The sequence below is a fragment of the Trichomycterus rosablanca genome, chromosome 25, assembly GCF_030014385.1.
Source record: "Trichomycterus rosablanca isolate fTriRos1 chromosome 25, fTriRos1.hap1, whole genome shotgun sequence".
Taxonomy (NCBI): domain Eukaryota; kingdom Metazoa; phylum Chordata; class Actinopteri; order Siluriformes; family Trichomycteridae; genus Trichomycterus; species Trichomycterus rosablanca.
In genome coordinates, this window is record NC_086012.1 from 16,875,947 (window position 1) to 16,891,379 (window position 15,433).

The window sequence follows — 15,433 nt, forward strand, 5'->3', positions numbered from 1 at the left end:
GGAAATAATGGTGGCCACACAAAATATTGACACTTCAGGAACTTTCACTAAGGGGTGTACTCACTTTTGTTGCCGGTGGTTTAGACATTAATGGCTGTATATTGAGTTATTTTGAGGGAGGAATAAATTTACACTGTTATATAAGCTGCACACAGACTACTTTTCATTGTGTCAAAGTGTCATTTTGTCAGTGTTGTCCCATGAAAAGATATACTTAAATATCTGCAGAAATGTGAGAGGTGTACTCACTTTTGTGATACACTGTATATATATATATATATATATATATATATATATATATATATATATATATATACAGTAAGCAAACATTCGCACAGCGGACAGTGTTTTTCTGGCGTTTTCTTTATATTTTGTAAAATTTAATATTAAAATGTCCCCAAAGAATGTGCAGAGGAAGCGTAGTGATGAGAAAATTAAAAATTCACTATTTGTTGTTGTATAATTACTCCTAGTAGGGGTCACTGTGTATCAGACAGAGGGGACAGTGAGAGAGAGAGAGAAGAAGGAACTCGGCTGAGTAAAGTATTCTTTCTTTCGTGCAATTACACCTACAAAATACAACACTACTGAAATAAAGAAGGAAATAATAGAGAAATATGAGAGTTATTGTTGTTTCTGGTAGATACATTTTATAAAAAAAGAAGGAAATGTATTATGGTGTATGGTACAGCACACGTACTGTACTGAAATGTGATGTGTGTGTTTTTATGTACAGTACTACCGTGTATTGATGTTTATTATTGTTAATTACAGTATTATTTGTTCTATAATCTAATATTTAAGGGAAAATATACTTGTATTTATAACAAAAAAGAGCATTTAAGACATTAGAGAGGTTAGGGGTAAGGGGGGGTTTGGGAGGTCTGGCACGGATTAATTCTGTTTACATTATTTCTTATGAGAAAAATAGGTTTAACTAACGAAGATTTTGACTTAAGAACAGCCCTTCAGAACCAATTAAATTCGTAAGTCAAGGGTCTACTGTAAAGGGGAGTAAAGTAGGGAGTAAAAGCACAAAGAATTGTACAACTATCTGGCATTTAAACATAGTAGAAATAAAAAAAGTGACACACTGGACACGGCAAACCCAGAATCACGGGCAGCATCATATAGCTGATAATTGCACTTTGGCAGAGAAGCGCCGGCAGCCCGAGGAAACACGGCTCTGTCTCACGATAGCATAAGGAAACGGCGTGTGCTGCTCGCTGAGCTTTAAGACGAGCAGACGGCCAGCACGCCGGATTAAAGTAAAGCCCATCAGGCTCATTTCCATGGCAGGCCTTGCATACACGAACACACACGGGCCGGTGGTTGATCGGAGAGCGGCACACAGCCAGAACGGCACTGAGACTGGCAGGAGAATATTAGCATGTACCAGAGGCGCTTAAAAATGACTGGAGCTAAACAATGAACGTATACATATAAGAGCTGCTAGTGTTAAGGTATTGCACATTATGTATGTCCTTCACTGTATGTACATATAAGTGTGTGACAGTATGTGTATGTACAGGTTAGGGTGACCATACGTCCTACAAATGTGAGTGAGAGTGACTATGTTGACATTTGCTTTTTATGGGGCTTGGATGGTGCAGCGGTTTATTAACCATATTTGTATCTTAGTGGTGCTATTGGCTGCCTGGGCATCTACACAGACGTGACTGCCACTGTCTTTCTGCTTGTGTTGTTGTGTCTGGCAAAGCCTGCAAAGATTCACACAATTTCTTTCCCCAAACTGTTGAATTTCTTGGACCTTAGACAGAATCAAACCTAAAGTTACCGGACAGGCTATAAATATCTGCAGGTTCGGCTGAGGAACATGATAACCTACCAGGCCGACCCATGCCGATCTTCTCCAGGTCCTCGTTCTTCACGTAATCGAAGTGGGAGAGGCGCGTGACGTTGAGGTCGTCACGGATGCGCAGGAAGTACTGCTGCAGCTGAACCTCCGTCAGCAGCTCCAGGAGCCACTCGGTGCCCTCTTCACACTGCATACTGCTGCCCAGCTTCTACACACACACACAGAGACAAAACTGTCCATGTTATCAGCTCCACTTACCATATAGAAGCACTTTGTAGTTCTACAATTACTGACTGTAGTCCATTTGTTTCTCTGCATGCTTTGTTACCCCCTTTCATGCTGTTCTTCAATGGTCAGGACCCCCACAGAGCAGGTATTATTTAGCTGGTGGATCATTCTCAGCACTGCAGTGACACTGACATGGTGCTGGTGTGTTAGTGTGTGTTGTGCTGGTATGAGTGGAGTTTTTAAACACCTCACTGTCACTGCTGGACTGAGAATAGTCCACCAACCAAAAATATATCCAGCCAACAGCGCCACGTGGGCAGCGTCCTGTGACCACCGATGAAGGTCTAGAAGATGAGCGACTCAAACAGCAGCGATAGATGAGCGATCGTCTCCGACTTTACATCTACAAGGTGGACCGACTAGGTAGGAGTGTCTAATAGAGTGGACGGTGAGTGGGCACGGTGTTTAAAAACTCCAGGAGCGCTGCTGTGTCTGATCCACTCATACCAGCACAACACACACTAACACACCACCACCATGTCAGTGTCACTGCAGTGCTGAGAACGATCCACCACCTAAATAATACCTGCTCTGTGGTGGTCCATTAAAGAACAGCATGAAAGGGGGTAACAAAGCATGTAGAGAAACAGATGGACTACAGTCAGTAATTGTACAGTAGAACTACAAAGTGTGTCTATATAGTAAGTGGAATGCTCCTGCTAATGAAACAACCTAAGCAAAACCGTCCACCAAACCCTCCTCAGTGTGTAAAGCTCTAACATGGCATGAGGAATGTTCCGTGTCAGCCGACCCCATTCAAAAGAATGAAAAGCTTGGCCATGGTCCTAACATTCAGAAAACGTTTATTTACGTCAGCGCATACGCACCCCTCTGCCAATATAAACACTGACAACTATGTATTAGCTCTGACTGTTCAGCACAGAACCCATCACTCATATCTGCTCAACACGTCCACACCACCTCCCGAAGTCCATAAAACACAAATGGCATTGGCCTTGGCCGGGACCATACACACTGCAGCCGGTCTCGCTTAGACCAGACGGTACACACATGAACAGGACCGATATAAACACGGGTCTCAGATCTGCTACTACTGAACACATTCTTAACCCACACAGATGCACTAACAGGACAAAAGTACTGGGACACACGTTTTTAGCTGGTTTAGGTGTAAAAAAAAAAAAAAAAATCCTTCCTCAAGAGCCCAACAGCAGCAACCTGGCTGTGATGGGGCTAGAACCAGTGACCTTCTGATGACTAGTCCAGTACCTTAACCACTGGGCTACAATGTCCCTCAAACTTTTTATTGATGTTTCCCCCACAGAATAGGGTTTCTGCTCAAATGGTTAACTAGCATTCTAGACCACTGGGTCAGAGCATCTCCAGAACTGCAGTTCTTGTGGGGTGTGTCCCGGTCTGCAGGGGTCAGTATCTATTAAAAGTGGTCCAAGGAAGGAAGAGTGGTAAACCGGCGACGGGGTCATGGGCGGCCAAGGCTCATCGATGCACGTGGGGAGCGAAGGCTGGCCCGTGTGGTCCGATCCAACAGACGAGCTACTGTAGCTCAAACTGCTGAAGACGTTCATGCTGGTTCTGATTGAAAGGTGTCAGAATACACAGAGCATCACAATTGCAGGGTTGTATTAGGAAGGTGGTCATAATGTAATGCCTGATCGGTGTAATTCTGGCTACAACATACAGCAAAGTGTTAAGAAAAGTCTTATATGTTAGACAAAAGCGTTTCTGTCATACGTTAAGACACACAACACAATAACAGCCTAATTTGTAGAGTTCGTTGGGGGTCAGATCTTCACAAGCGGGCAGCTGCTCAGAGGAAAGAAAGTGAGAGGGAGTGGACATGTGCAGGTTTGCTGAAAGTCAGGCCGGGTTAGCAGAGCAGAATCACGCCTTTGTGCAATCCGAGCTTCCTGTATGGACACATGAAGTTCACAGCCTCATCCTGTCCAGTTCACCCATTAAGATCCGAGTACGGCACTTCCTTCAGTCAATCATTCCACTGACGTGAGAAAGATCTGCACTAAATTAGTGTCACACAAGAGCATGACATCTCGGAAAGAACGCGGTCTACATGAAATCGTCCCATCAGACACCTAAATCCAAGTTCAAGCACTAATCTGGATCATGGGACTTGAAGTTTAGCCAAAAATAAAAAATACATTTGGACCAGCTGCCTAAAATGCTTTACACAAAAAGCTATACACAAGAAAGCTGAAAGTGTCCTGTTGTACACTATATGGACAAAAGTATTGGGACACCCCTTCTTATTATTGAATTCATGTGTTTCAGCCACAACAGTTGCAAACAGGTGTAATCAATCAGTTAGCACTCGCTTTTATCCAAAGCGACTTACAGTACAGTGACAGTATACTGTCTAAGCCATTGATGGTTAAGAGCCTTGCTCAAGAGCCCAATAGTGGCAACCTGGCAGTGATGGGGTCTGAACCAGCGACCATTTGATTACTAGTCCAGAATCTTAACCTCTAGGCTACAATTGCCCAAACTCTTTGTGAGACATGATTTGACAATATGGGTGTGACTGAATTTGAACGCTGATCAACCTGACGAATGCTGTTTTTACCGAATGGGCACAAATTCCAGACTTCCGTCTGGACTTCCCAGAAGAGTTGAGGCTGTTATAAGTGCAAAAGGATAAAACAGGGCAATGCTGCATTCATTCATTCACTCGTGTGCAGCATTAATCAGATGCTGATATCGACTGAGGGATAAGATAAGAGCCTTGCTCAGGGACCCATCAGTGGCAACTTGGTAGTAGGGGGCTTTAAACTGGCAAACCACTGAGCTACCACTGCCCTATAACTCATAACCCTATATGTTGCTCATAGCTGCCGTTGTTATTACATTCAAGGCTTATAATACACAGATTATGACCACCTTCCTAACTGACTGGTGATGCTCTGTGTATTCTGACACCTTTCTGTCAGAACCAGCATGAACGTCTTCAGCAGTTTGAGCTACAGCAGCTCGTCTGTTGGATCGGACCACACGGCCCAGCCTTCGCTCCCCACGTGCATCAGCGAGCCTTGGCCGCCCATGACCCAGTCGCCGGTTTACCACTGTTCCTTCCTTGGACCACTTTTGATAGATACTGACCACTGCAGACCGGGACACGCCCCACAAGAGCTGCAGTTCTGGAGATGCTCTGACCCAGTCGTCTCAAGGGCCAACTCAATTTGGCCCTCGTCAAACCCGCTCAGATGCTCACGCTCGCCCATATTTCTGCTTCTAACATCAACTATGAGGATAAGATGTTCACTTGCTGCCTAATATCGGTCGGTGTATAGCTGTAATAATATATAACTGCGTTCATGAAGAGAAGCAAAGCGCTCGGCCCACCGCTGCTGAGATTCAAACCCTGTCGGCTGGCAGTCTACACAGACATGATTGGAGACGTCTAAGGGCCAGATCCCTGCGAGGAAATGCCACCCCGTCTAGGGTGTGTTCATACCTTGCACCCAATGATTCTGGATGGAACCAAACCAAACCCACTGCAACCCTGAACAAGATGAGGCAGTTGATGAGCTTTTAATAAGACAGATTTGGCTGTGGATATTTAATGATGGTCATACTGAATTGAAAATGCTTTGTAAAATATGCAGGATTTCCGAATCTGCTTTGACATTTTCACCCCCAGGAAACTCTCACACCTCCAAAGTTTCATCCTAATACACTTCTCTGTTTCCTTCCTCCTGTCTAGCCGGATACTCTAACACTCCTCAGAGCTCAGCATGTACAGACCTGATCTCCCTGGAGTAAATGTGAGTGACAGAACGTGTATGAGTAAAAACGAGGCCTCTTTTACAACAGCTCGAAGACGTAAAGGAAAATATTGACGTTGTGCAACGTAGGACTGTACATGGAAGTGCGCAGGGGTGGCTGGGTGTCACTTGTCGCAGGCCAGTGAGGAATGCATACTGGGAATAAACCATCGAGTGCGAGACAGAGAGAGGAAGAAAAAAATAAACAGTGTGGAGTTTAATGTCCTCACTAGGACATAGTTTCAGACTGAAATCACCAGGCGCTCCCCAGGGTCTCGCTTAAGCCGACAGTATGTGCAACCTTCAGGGCCTGATTTAGTCTCACGGCTGCGTCACTAAAACATCTGGCATAAACGTTCGGGCAAACGTGTGCGTCAAGAACACCAGACTTAAGTGAATCATGAACATTTAAAGTTGCTCCGACACGTGCACAGCCAATCGACCGTCTTATCACCCACACTTGACGAGTGCAGGGCGGCAGAGCACCGTGCACGGAGGATCACACACTCCGCCGCACCCCCTCCCGTCTCCATGCGGGCGCCACCGACCAGCCAGCAGAGGGCGCAACCTCCCCGTACCAGAGAGAGTATCCCCTCCGGTCTCAAATACCGCCCCCCCGCCTGAACAACATGCCAATCGTTGTTCATATAGCCGCCCAGCCTCGACCGGTGAAGGCAGAGCCGGATTAGAAACAACGCACCTTCGAGATCCAGCCCTGGTTGCAGCGCGTCTTTTACCGCTGCGCCACCTGAGCGGCCAAAGTTGCACCTTTTAAGCCAACGCTTTCCAACCCTGGTACGTTTCTCAGATACCTCTGCACAATCCTCACTCACACTCACACACCCTCGGTGCACATGCACTTCTGGGTACAAACGTGAAGAGGGTCACACTTCTAACCCAAACAGAAAGACTAGAAAGACTCCCGATTACAAGAGATCCAGTCGTGTAGTGTGAACTGTACAGCGACCTGACAACTTGGAAAGTCGTGCAGTGTGAACTTGGCATAACAGACATTTGTTGAGCCATGCGCTGATCCTGTGTGATGCCGTAACCTTACACATAGCTACAGGACACATTACACCTATGATGTGCACTGCAGGAGTGTCCGCAGACGGTCGGTTTAGTTACACTGATTAAATTGCAGATTATTAGATCCCTGATATACTTATTAAATAAAATCAACAGGACCAGATCAATGCATTCCTAAAAACAGGAAAATATACCATACTTACTCTGTAGAAATAAAAGTGAGCGAGAAAGGGAAAGGATTTCTTGAGCTTGTCAAAGCGCCGCATCCTGGCATCTGCGATCAAGATTTCCGATCTAGAGGCCGAATCGAGTCTCAAAGTCTGATCCTGTCGCACAGTAGGTGCAGGTCTGTGAGTGAAGCTGAGGAAATGTAAGCGCTCCAGAACTCAACACCCTGGTGAAGGGAGGTCTCCACAGCTGCAGCAGCCCACACGCTCCATTCCATCGCAGGACCATCCAATAAGTTCCTAGAACTTGCTCTCGGTATGCAACAGCAATAAGTGAGAAAAAAAGGAACTTGAGGTTGTCCTGTCAGCGGGAGCAGATGTCTACGAGTCTAGCTTTAGGTCCAATAATACCAAGCCAGCCGGGTTTCACTTTAGCTCTGCTTGCTGCTGCTTTGTCCATCGACTTGATCCGACATCCGGCTATTAATAGCGTGCGTTCTTTACCCCAATGCCCTCACTTAGGCAAGAGAAGCAAGGAAATCGAAGTCTTTCCAGTGCAGTTAACATGAGTACATGCAATTGTGGACGTCTGAGTCTAAAATGGGACGGGTTCTACTCCGTCTGGAGCAGGAGGTGGTTTCTGGGACTCTCTCTCTGCCCCTGTATATCTTTAAAACGCAGACAGACGCTGGGGAAGTTGCCCACTCTTCCCTCCCAGTTTTCCCTCTGTCCCTCCCTCGGCCCGTGCCCAGGACAGAGACGCTATGGTATTCGGATGGAGGAGCATTTGATCGTGAGCCAGAAGGTCAGATTTAACTGCAGGATGAATGGCTCATTTCCTGCAGGCCTGTCCCCTCCTTTGCCTCCTGTCTGCTTGGTTCTTAACAAGCTTTTCTCCGGAGACCACCGCCATATCCCCGCCTCTTTCTGACCTAGCTGTTCCCTTTCGTCTCCCCCTCGTTCTCTCTACGCTCTCATGAATCTTTATTCAGTCCAACTTCTCGTTCGCTCCGAAGACGTCCTCTACCGCATGTAAACAAACCCGTTCCAGCTTTTCTCTGGACATTTTGTCTCAGTCATAACTTGCGTAATAAAGAGGGTCGGCGTGACTTTATTTGCGGCCCATGCTGAGCTCCTTCCTTTTTGGGCGATCCGTTCAGACGAGACTAAACCAGATGTATTTTAAGGAATAAACAAAATGTACGAGTTGTGGCAGTTAATTTGGGGCCAGAGGGAAAACTGAGTCGGAAAAAGAAAATAACGGCAGTAAAGCAGGACCGTGTGCGTCAAATAGTCTGCCTCCAATTACCGTCCTGACACAAAGGATTTCCAGTGCAGATTAATAGATAACATGAGAAGAATGTTCCAGATGCTTAAGCAAAGACAGGCTTCAAATTCTTCTACGCAAACGCGGCTTTTCTGAGCGTTACGAAATAATTGTATACAATTCATTACAAGGGCTAACTAAACTAAACTAAACTAAACTACGGGCTAAATAAACCTAACTAAGGGCAAAAAAGCACTAAACTAAACTAAGGACTAATCAAGAATTAACTAAACTAAGGGCTAATCAAACCTAACTAAACTACACTTAGGGATAGTCAAACCTAACTAAACTAAACACTAATAAAAAACTAAACTAAACTACACTAAGGGCTAATTAAACCTAACTAAACTCAACTAAACTAAACTAAGGGCTATTCAAACCTAACTAAACTTAACTAAAGTAAGGGCTACATAAAACCAACTAAACTAAGGGCTAATCAAAGATTAACTAAACTAAACTAAACTAAACTAAGGGCTAATCAAAAAATAACTAAACTAAGAGCTAATCAAAGATTAACTAAACTAAACTAAACTAAGGGCTAATCAAACCTAACTAAACTACACTTAGGGATAGTCAAACCTAACTAAACTAAACTAAGGACTAATAAAAAACTAAACTTAACTAAAGTAAGGGTTAATCAAACCTAACTAAACTAAACTAAGGGCTAATCAAACCTAACTAAACTACTAAACTAAACTAAACTAAGGGTTAATCAAAAACAACTAAACTAAGGTTAGATAAATAAAAATTCATATTATTTAAATATATTACAGCTCGTCCGGAGAACAGTTACTCTGCTTTATCCTGGTCAGGGTTGCGGTGGGATTCATTCAGCAAAAGGCAGGAAACACCCCGGACAGGTCGCCAGTCCACTGTACACCATGGACACTGATACTACGGTGGTGTGTGTAGACTGTACAGTGTGTGTGTGCTGATACTACGGTGGTGTGTGTAGACTGTACAGTGTGTGTGTGCTGATACTACGGTGGTGTGTGTAGACTGTACAGTGTGTGTGTGCTGATACTACAGTGGTGTGTGTAGACTGTACAGTGTGTGTTTGCTGATACTACGGTGGTGTGTGTAGACTGTACAGTGTGTGTGTGCTGATACTACAGTGGTGTGTGTAGACTGTACAGTGTGTGTGTGCTGATACTACGGTGGTGTGTGTAGACTGTACAGTGTGTGTGTGCTGATACTACGGTGGTGTGTGTAGACTGTACAGTGTGTGTGTGCTGATACTACGGTGGTGTGTGTAGACTGTACAGTGTGTGTGTGCTGATACTACGGTGGTGTGTGTAGACTGTACAGTGTGTGTTTGCTGTCCTCCACTGGCAGACAGAGCCACTACACACCGGGGTTAATCAGACAGCAGACCGTCCATGGCATGGCAGTGTGGTATTAAGATGTGAAGGTGCTACATATAGAGGTATGGTGAGAGGTTGGCATATAGGCTCAGAGGCGGCCAGGGTTCGAGCACCAGTCTCGAATACGTGTCATATCACGGGGTATCTGCTTCCTGTTCAGACATGTTCTCTACTAAACGTCTGCTGGCGCTCTTGTTGATACTGAATGCCGTGAAATAATATAGGAGCTTTGTGCAATCTGAAGCGGGTTACGCTGAGGTCAGTGCCAGACAGTTTTCAGTTCAGGCCTGTTTGCAAAAGAAAAAACAGCCATATAAGTTTATCAACAATGTAAATGAAGATAACCTGAAGTTATAATGAGCTAAATAAGGGTTATAAAGGTAAATAAGACTGATTTGAATTCCCAATTTTAGTATTTACAGTATTTAGTATTACTGGAATGATTTCAAATCCGTGTAGAGGCTTGGTTACCTTTAGCCACACTGACACGGCTTTATTTTATTTACATATCAGATCAACATGACAATTTTATGGGTTGAACCATTTACACAAGCAACCTGATACATCATACAACCTATTCCACATTCATAACATTTTATTAAGCATTATAGGAGAAGACTTGATGCTGTTTAGTTGGCAAAGGAAAATTCAACAACCAATAACTGTGACACCAACTTTAGTCGTGGTGGACAGAGTTTCGGTCATCCCCCCCAGACATAGCCAATCATGTCTGTGTGGGCGCCTGGCCGGCTGATAGTGATGGGCTAATGTAATAGCCCTCTGAGCCACCCAAGCGCCCACATAATACATTCGACGGGTATAAAACAAATAACAACTAAACTAAGGGCTAATCAAAGATTAACTAAACTAAACTAAGGGCTAATAAAAAAATAACTAAGCTAAACTAAGGGCTAATCAGACCTAACTAAACTAAACTAAGGGGTAATCAAACCTAACTTAACTAAACTAAGGACTAATCAAACCTAACTAAACTAAACTAAACTAAACTAAGGGGTAATCAAACCTAACTTAACTAAACTAAGGACTAATCAAACCTAACTAAACTAAACTAAACTAAACTAAGGACTAATCAAACCTAACTAAACTAAACTAAACTAAACTAAGGGCTAATAAAAAAAATAACTAAACTAAACTAAGGGCTAATCAAAGATTAACTAAACTACACTAACCTAAACTAAGGGCTAATAAAAAAATAACTAAACTAAACTAAGGGCTAAAGGAACCTAACTAAACTAAACTAAGGGGTAATCCAACCTAACTTAACTAAACTAAGGACTAATCAAACCTAACTAAACTACACTAAACTAAACTAAGGGCTAATAAAAAAATAACTAAACTACACTAAGGGCTAATCAAAGATTAACTAAACTAAACTAAGCGGTAATCAAACCTAACTTAACTAAACTAAGGACTAATCAAACCTAACTAAACTAAACTAAGGGCTAATCAAACCTAACTAAACTAAACTAAGGGCTAATCAAACTTAGTGCCCACATAATACATTCTTTAAAACTAAATGTCCAAATAAAGATTTGAATTCTGTAACATTTTAGTGTCAACCACCAATGTACTGTAGAATCATTAAATACTGTGTTAAATAAACGGGTACCACAGTAACATGGTGACATCAACAGGAGGGACAATTATGTTGTTGGTTGTGATTATATGTACGTATATCAGTTGTTAGCTACCATTCTATAATCATGACGGATCTGCCTCTGATTACGACTTACACTACACAAGGCTGTTGATTTGATTATTGATGATATATTCCTCTCTATATAAACACATTAATCAGTGTCCATGGTTTGTGTATTAGACTATAGACCCTTCACTGAGGTTCAGAGCTCTCAAAAGAGGTTCACCAAACTCATTAAACCCAATTTTACACACACACACACACACACACACACACACACACACACACACACACACCACAATTTCCCACAGACATACTTCATACAGACAGTCTTGTGAGCAGCCTTCTCAGAATAGTGGCTGTTATAGCTGAAATCACACAGAGGTCTTTTTTTTTTTTTTTTTAATGTGCGGTCAGGTGTCCAAATACTTTTGCCCATGTAGTTTATCAATTGATCAGCAGGGGGCGCCAGCTTAACACACACGTGCATAAGTAGAGCTACAAGCTTTTCTGATGACCCAAGACAGGACAGAACATCCAACAGCCTGCAGCATGATGAATGGAAGGTAATGCCAGAGTCAGTATAATATGTGTTCTCTCTCTGTGAGAGAGAGAGAGAGAGAGAGAGAGAGAGAGAGAGAGAGAGAGAGAGAGAGAGAGAGAGAGAGAGAATGTAAGAAGAATCAGATCAGGGTGGGTTTTGCGGAACTGTAACATCAGACTCCTGCAGGTCTCCCTGGAGGACACGAGCTAATAATGCTTACTGTGAGAAAACAGAGAACAGAGAACACTGCACACACACCCATCAGCCATAACATTAAAACCACCTCCTTGTTTCTACACTCACTGTCCATGTTATCAGCTCCACTTACCATATAGAAGCACTTTGTAGTTCTACAATTACTGACTGTAGTCCATCTGTTTCTCTGCATGCTTTGTTAGCCCCCATTCATGCTGTTCTTCAATGGTCAGGACCCCCACAGGACCACCACAGAGCAGGTATTATTTAGGTGGTGGATGATTCTCAGCACTGCAGTGACACTGCCATGGTGGTGGTGTGTTGGTGTGTGTTGTGCTGGTATGAGTGGATCAGACACAGCAGCGCTCCTGGAGTTTTTAAGCACCTCACTGTCACTGCTGGACTGAGAATAGTCCACCAAACAAAAACATCCAGCCAACAGCGTCCTGTGTCCACTGATGAAGGTCTAGAAGATGACCGACTCGAACAGCAGCAATAGATGAGCGATCGTCTCTGACTTTACATCTACAAGGTGGACCGACTAGGTAGGAGTGTTTAATAGAGTGGACGGTGAGTGGGCACGGTGTTTAAAAACTCCAGCAGCGCTGCTGTGTCTTATCCACTCATACCAGCACAACACACACTAACACACCACCACCATGGCAGTGTCACTGCAGTGCTGAGAATGATCCATCACCTAAATAATACCTGCTCTGTGGTGGTCCTGTGGGGGTCCTGACCATTCAAGAACAGGGTGAAAGCAGGTTAAAACAGTACGCAGTAATTGTAGAACTACAAAGTGCTTCTATATGGTAAGTGGTGCTGATATAATGGACAGTGAGTGTAGAAACAAGGAGGTGTTTGATGCACACAGTTGTTTTTCAGAATGTTTACCCACATGATGCTGGAACTTTGTTTGCCAGGCAGGATTTAGATTGTGGCCGTGTCTGACTTGCACTTTTGTTCCAGACTCGAATCCACCTTGACCTCAGGTCTGCTATGTTTAGGCAGTTTAAGCCTGACCGCAGACGTGGACGCTGCATTCTGGTCTCTCAGGAAATGGGTCTGGGCTTTGCTTCAAGTAACCCTGGGTGCGGACTGTGGCATGTGTGAACGTGATCCCCTTTAATTTTACAACTGCAGGCTGTAAGACACTGTAATGGCCAAATAAAATAAAATGCAAGCTTGACGTATCCACAGTGCATTCAGAAAGTATTTAGAACTCTTTTAAATTGATAAAATATTTATTAAAACTAAGGGAAAAAAATGGAAATCTCTTTTTCACAAAAGTAATCAGACCCCTTTTGGCAGGAATCAGAGCTGCAGGTCTTCTTGAATGTCTCTACAAGTTTCAAACCAGGAACCAAGTTATTAGTGGGTAAAAAAAACTCAAGTGAACTTTTTAGAGCACTGACATTTTGGGCCACAGCACATTTAACACCTTTTGCTACCCTTCCTGTATTAATTTCACTTTTTGTTCACACTCCATAACCTCTTCAGGACCTGACATGGACTTGAGAAGCTCTGCAGTTATAAGCCTCCACAATTCAGGGCATTTTGTTTGCATTTCTGCTTCCCAGTCGAGTCGATCCAGTTTGGACTAAAAATGAAGCGCGTTTGACGGATTGTGAAAAGTCCCGAAAACTGATTTCTGGTCCAGCAGAGAAAAGTGGTTTGGAATTCTCTTCGACTGTCTGCTTACCATATATGGACAGCAATTTACCCCTGATACCAGGCATAGAACAACATGACCAGCAGCTTGTGAGAACAGTCACGGTCACACCAAAGAGTAAAATAACACATTTATAGTATCACAAATTCAGCTTTCTTTTTTTTTTTTATAATATATTTTATGCCCATATGTTTTTCTCCCATTTTCTCCCAATTTATCGTAGTCGATCTGTCTTCCGCTGCTGGGGATCCCTGGTTTTTTGCAGCCGAGGTGGGTACATTGCTGCTCACGCCTCCTCCGACCGGCACGCAGCCCTTAACGGAACCCTTTCCACCCATGCACTCTGCACAGACGCCTCTATCTGCTAATCAGGGTCCTTACACAGACCGGTCATCTCTTATGCCCGCTTAAGTGGTGCCCAGTCGACCGGTGGCAATGCCGTGTTTCGAACCGAGGAGTTCAGAATCTCGGCGCTGGTGTGCTAGCGGAATATCACGCTGCGCGCACACCTGGGTGCCTCAAATTCAGTTTTCTGAACATAAATATCAATATAATTTTATAATTTAATGCTTCTAGCATGGGCACCCAGGTGGTGAAGTGCTAAAACACACTAGCACACCAGAGCTGACGATCTCACGGATACGGACAATGATTAACTCATTCAGTTGTGATTGCTGGACGGGATTCCTTATAACTGCTGCAAGTACGACCCGCACAGAGACGGGGGATAACGGATATCGGTGCGTGACTCTCCGTGCATGATACGGATCTCTATGTAAGCTGGCCAAAGAAAACGAAGCGATCGGCTGCAGCGTACCGTGTCGGAGGGGGCGTGTGTTGGAAGCGAAATGTGTTCGGGTAATTGGATACGACAAATTTGGTGAAGAACGCAAAATGATAAAATAAATAAGAATGCTTATAGCACACAATAAAACGGCTTATTAGCATATTGCAGCTATTTGTGCTATGAGCACTGCAAAGGTCGCATTATTATATACATTAATAAACAACACACTGAGTAACCAAGTATATTCATTACTACCTATAATAAATAGTTTCTAATCTTCTCCATGAACAGATAACACAGAAGTTTAACTATACACTGTATTACCACCCGTTTTAATACGACAGTTCAGCACAAACTAGAGCGCTTGGAGGATAGAGTACCTCGTCCTCGACGCGTTCGCTGGCCAGCCGTTGGTACTCCGCCGTTTCTGCCATGCTGAGGTTAAACAAGATTCTCTGAGCCCTTCGGTCGCGCTTAAACGGGTGTGATCAGACTTCACTAAATACACAGTAAACTGCTCTACCCATTCAGCCCTTGGTGTGTCCATACGTGTGTGTGTGCCAGTCCTGGTGCATAGCTTGATGCTCCCAGGCTGCACCTTTAGCCATTCATTAAAAACGTCTATTGTGGACTCTCTTCCTCCAGACCTCCATTCGCTGTGTCCTGATGATGAGTCGGATGCTGATATGCGCTATATCCACTTCACATCCTCCGGCTGATCCACTCGTCCGGTCCTGACCAGCTGTGTGTTTGCTGGCCGGTTCGTTCTGTATTTATTTCCCAGCTAAATCCCGACCTCAATCTCTTGTTATTGTTTTGTTCC

At 43.9% G+C, this 15,433-nt stretch overlaps 1 protein-coding gene across 2 annotated transcripts in view; it reads right to left on the reverse strand.

Moving 5' to 3' along the window:
• Positions 1–15,433, reverse strand: part of tnk2b (tyrosine kinase, non-receptor, 2b) — a 47,758-nt gene that overhangs the window by 14,705 nt on the left and 17,620 nt on the right. Inside the window, exons 1-2 of one of the 2 annotated variants that reach the window (XM_062988066.1) lie at positions 7,098–7,959; positions 1,850–2,027 (exon numbers count right to left, since the gene is read on the reverse strand). In XM_062988066.1, coding sequence (XP_062844136.1) covers positions 1,850–2,027; positions 7,098–7,160 — 241 coding nt within the window. In that variant the 5' untranslated portion in view covers positions 7,161–7,959. Of the gene's footprint in view, positions 1–1,849; positions 2,028–7,097; positions 7,960–15,433 lie in introns of those variants that run through there. The other variant, XM_062988067.1, reaches the window with a different exon arrangement.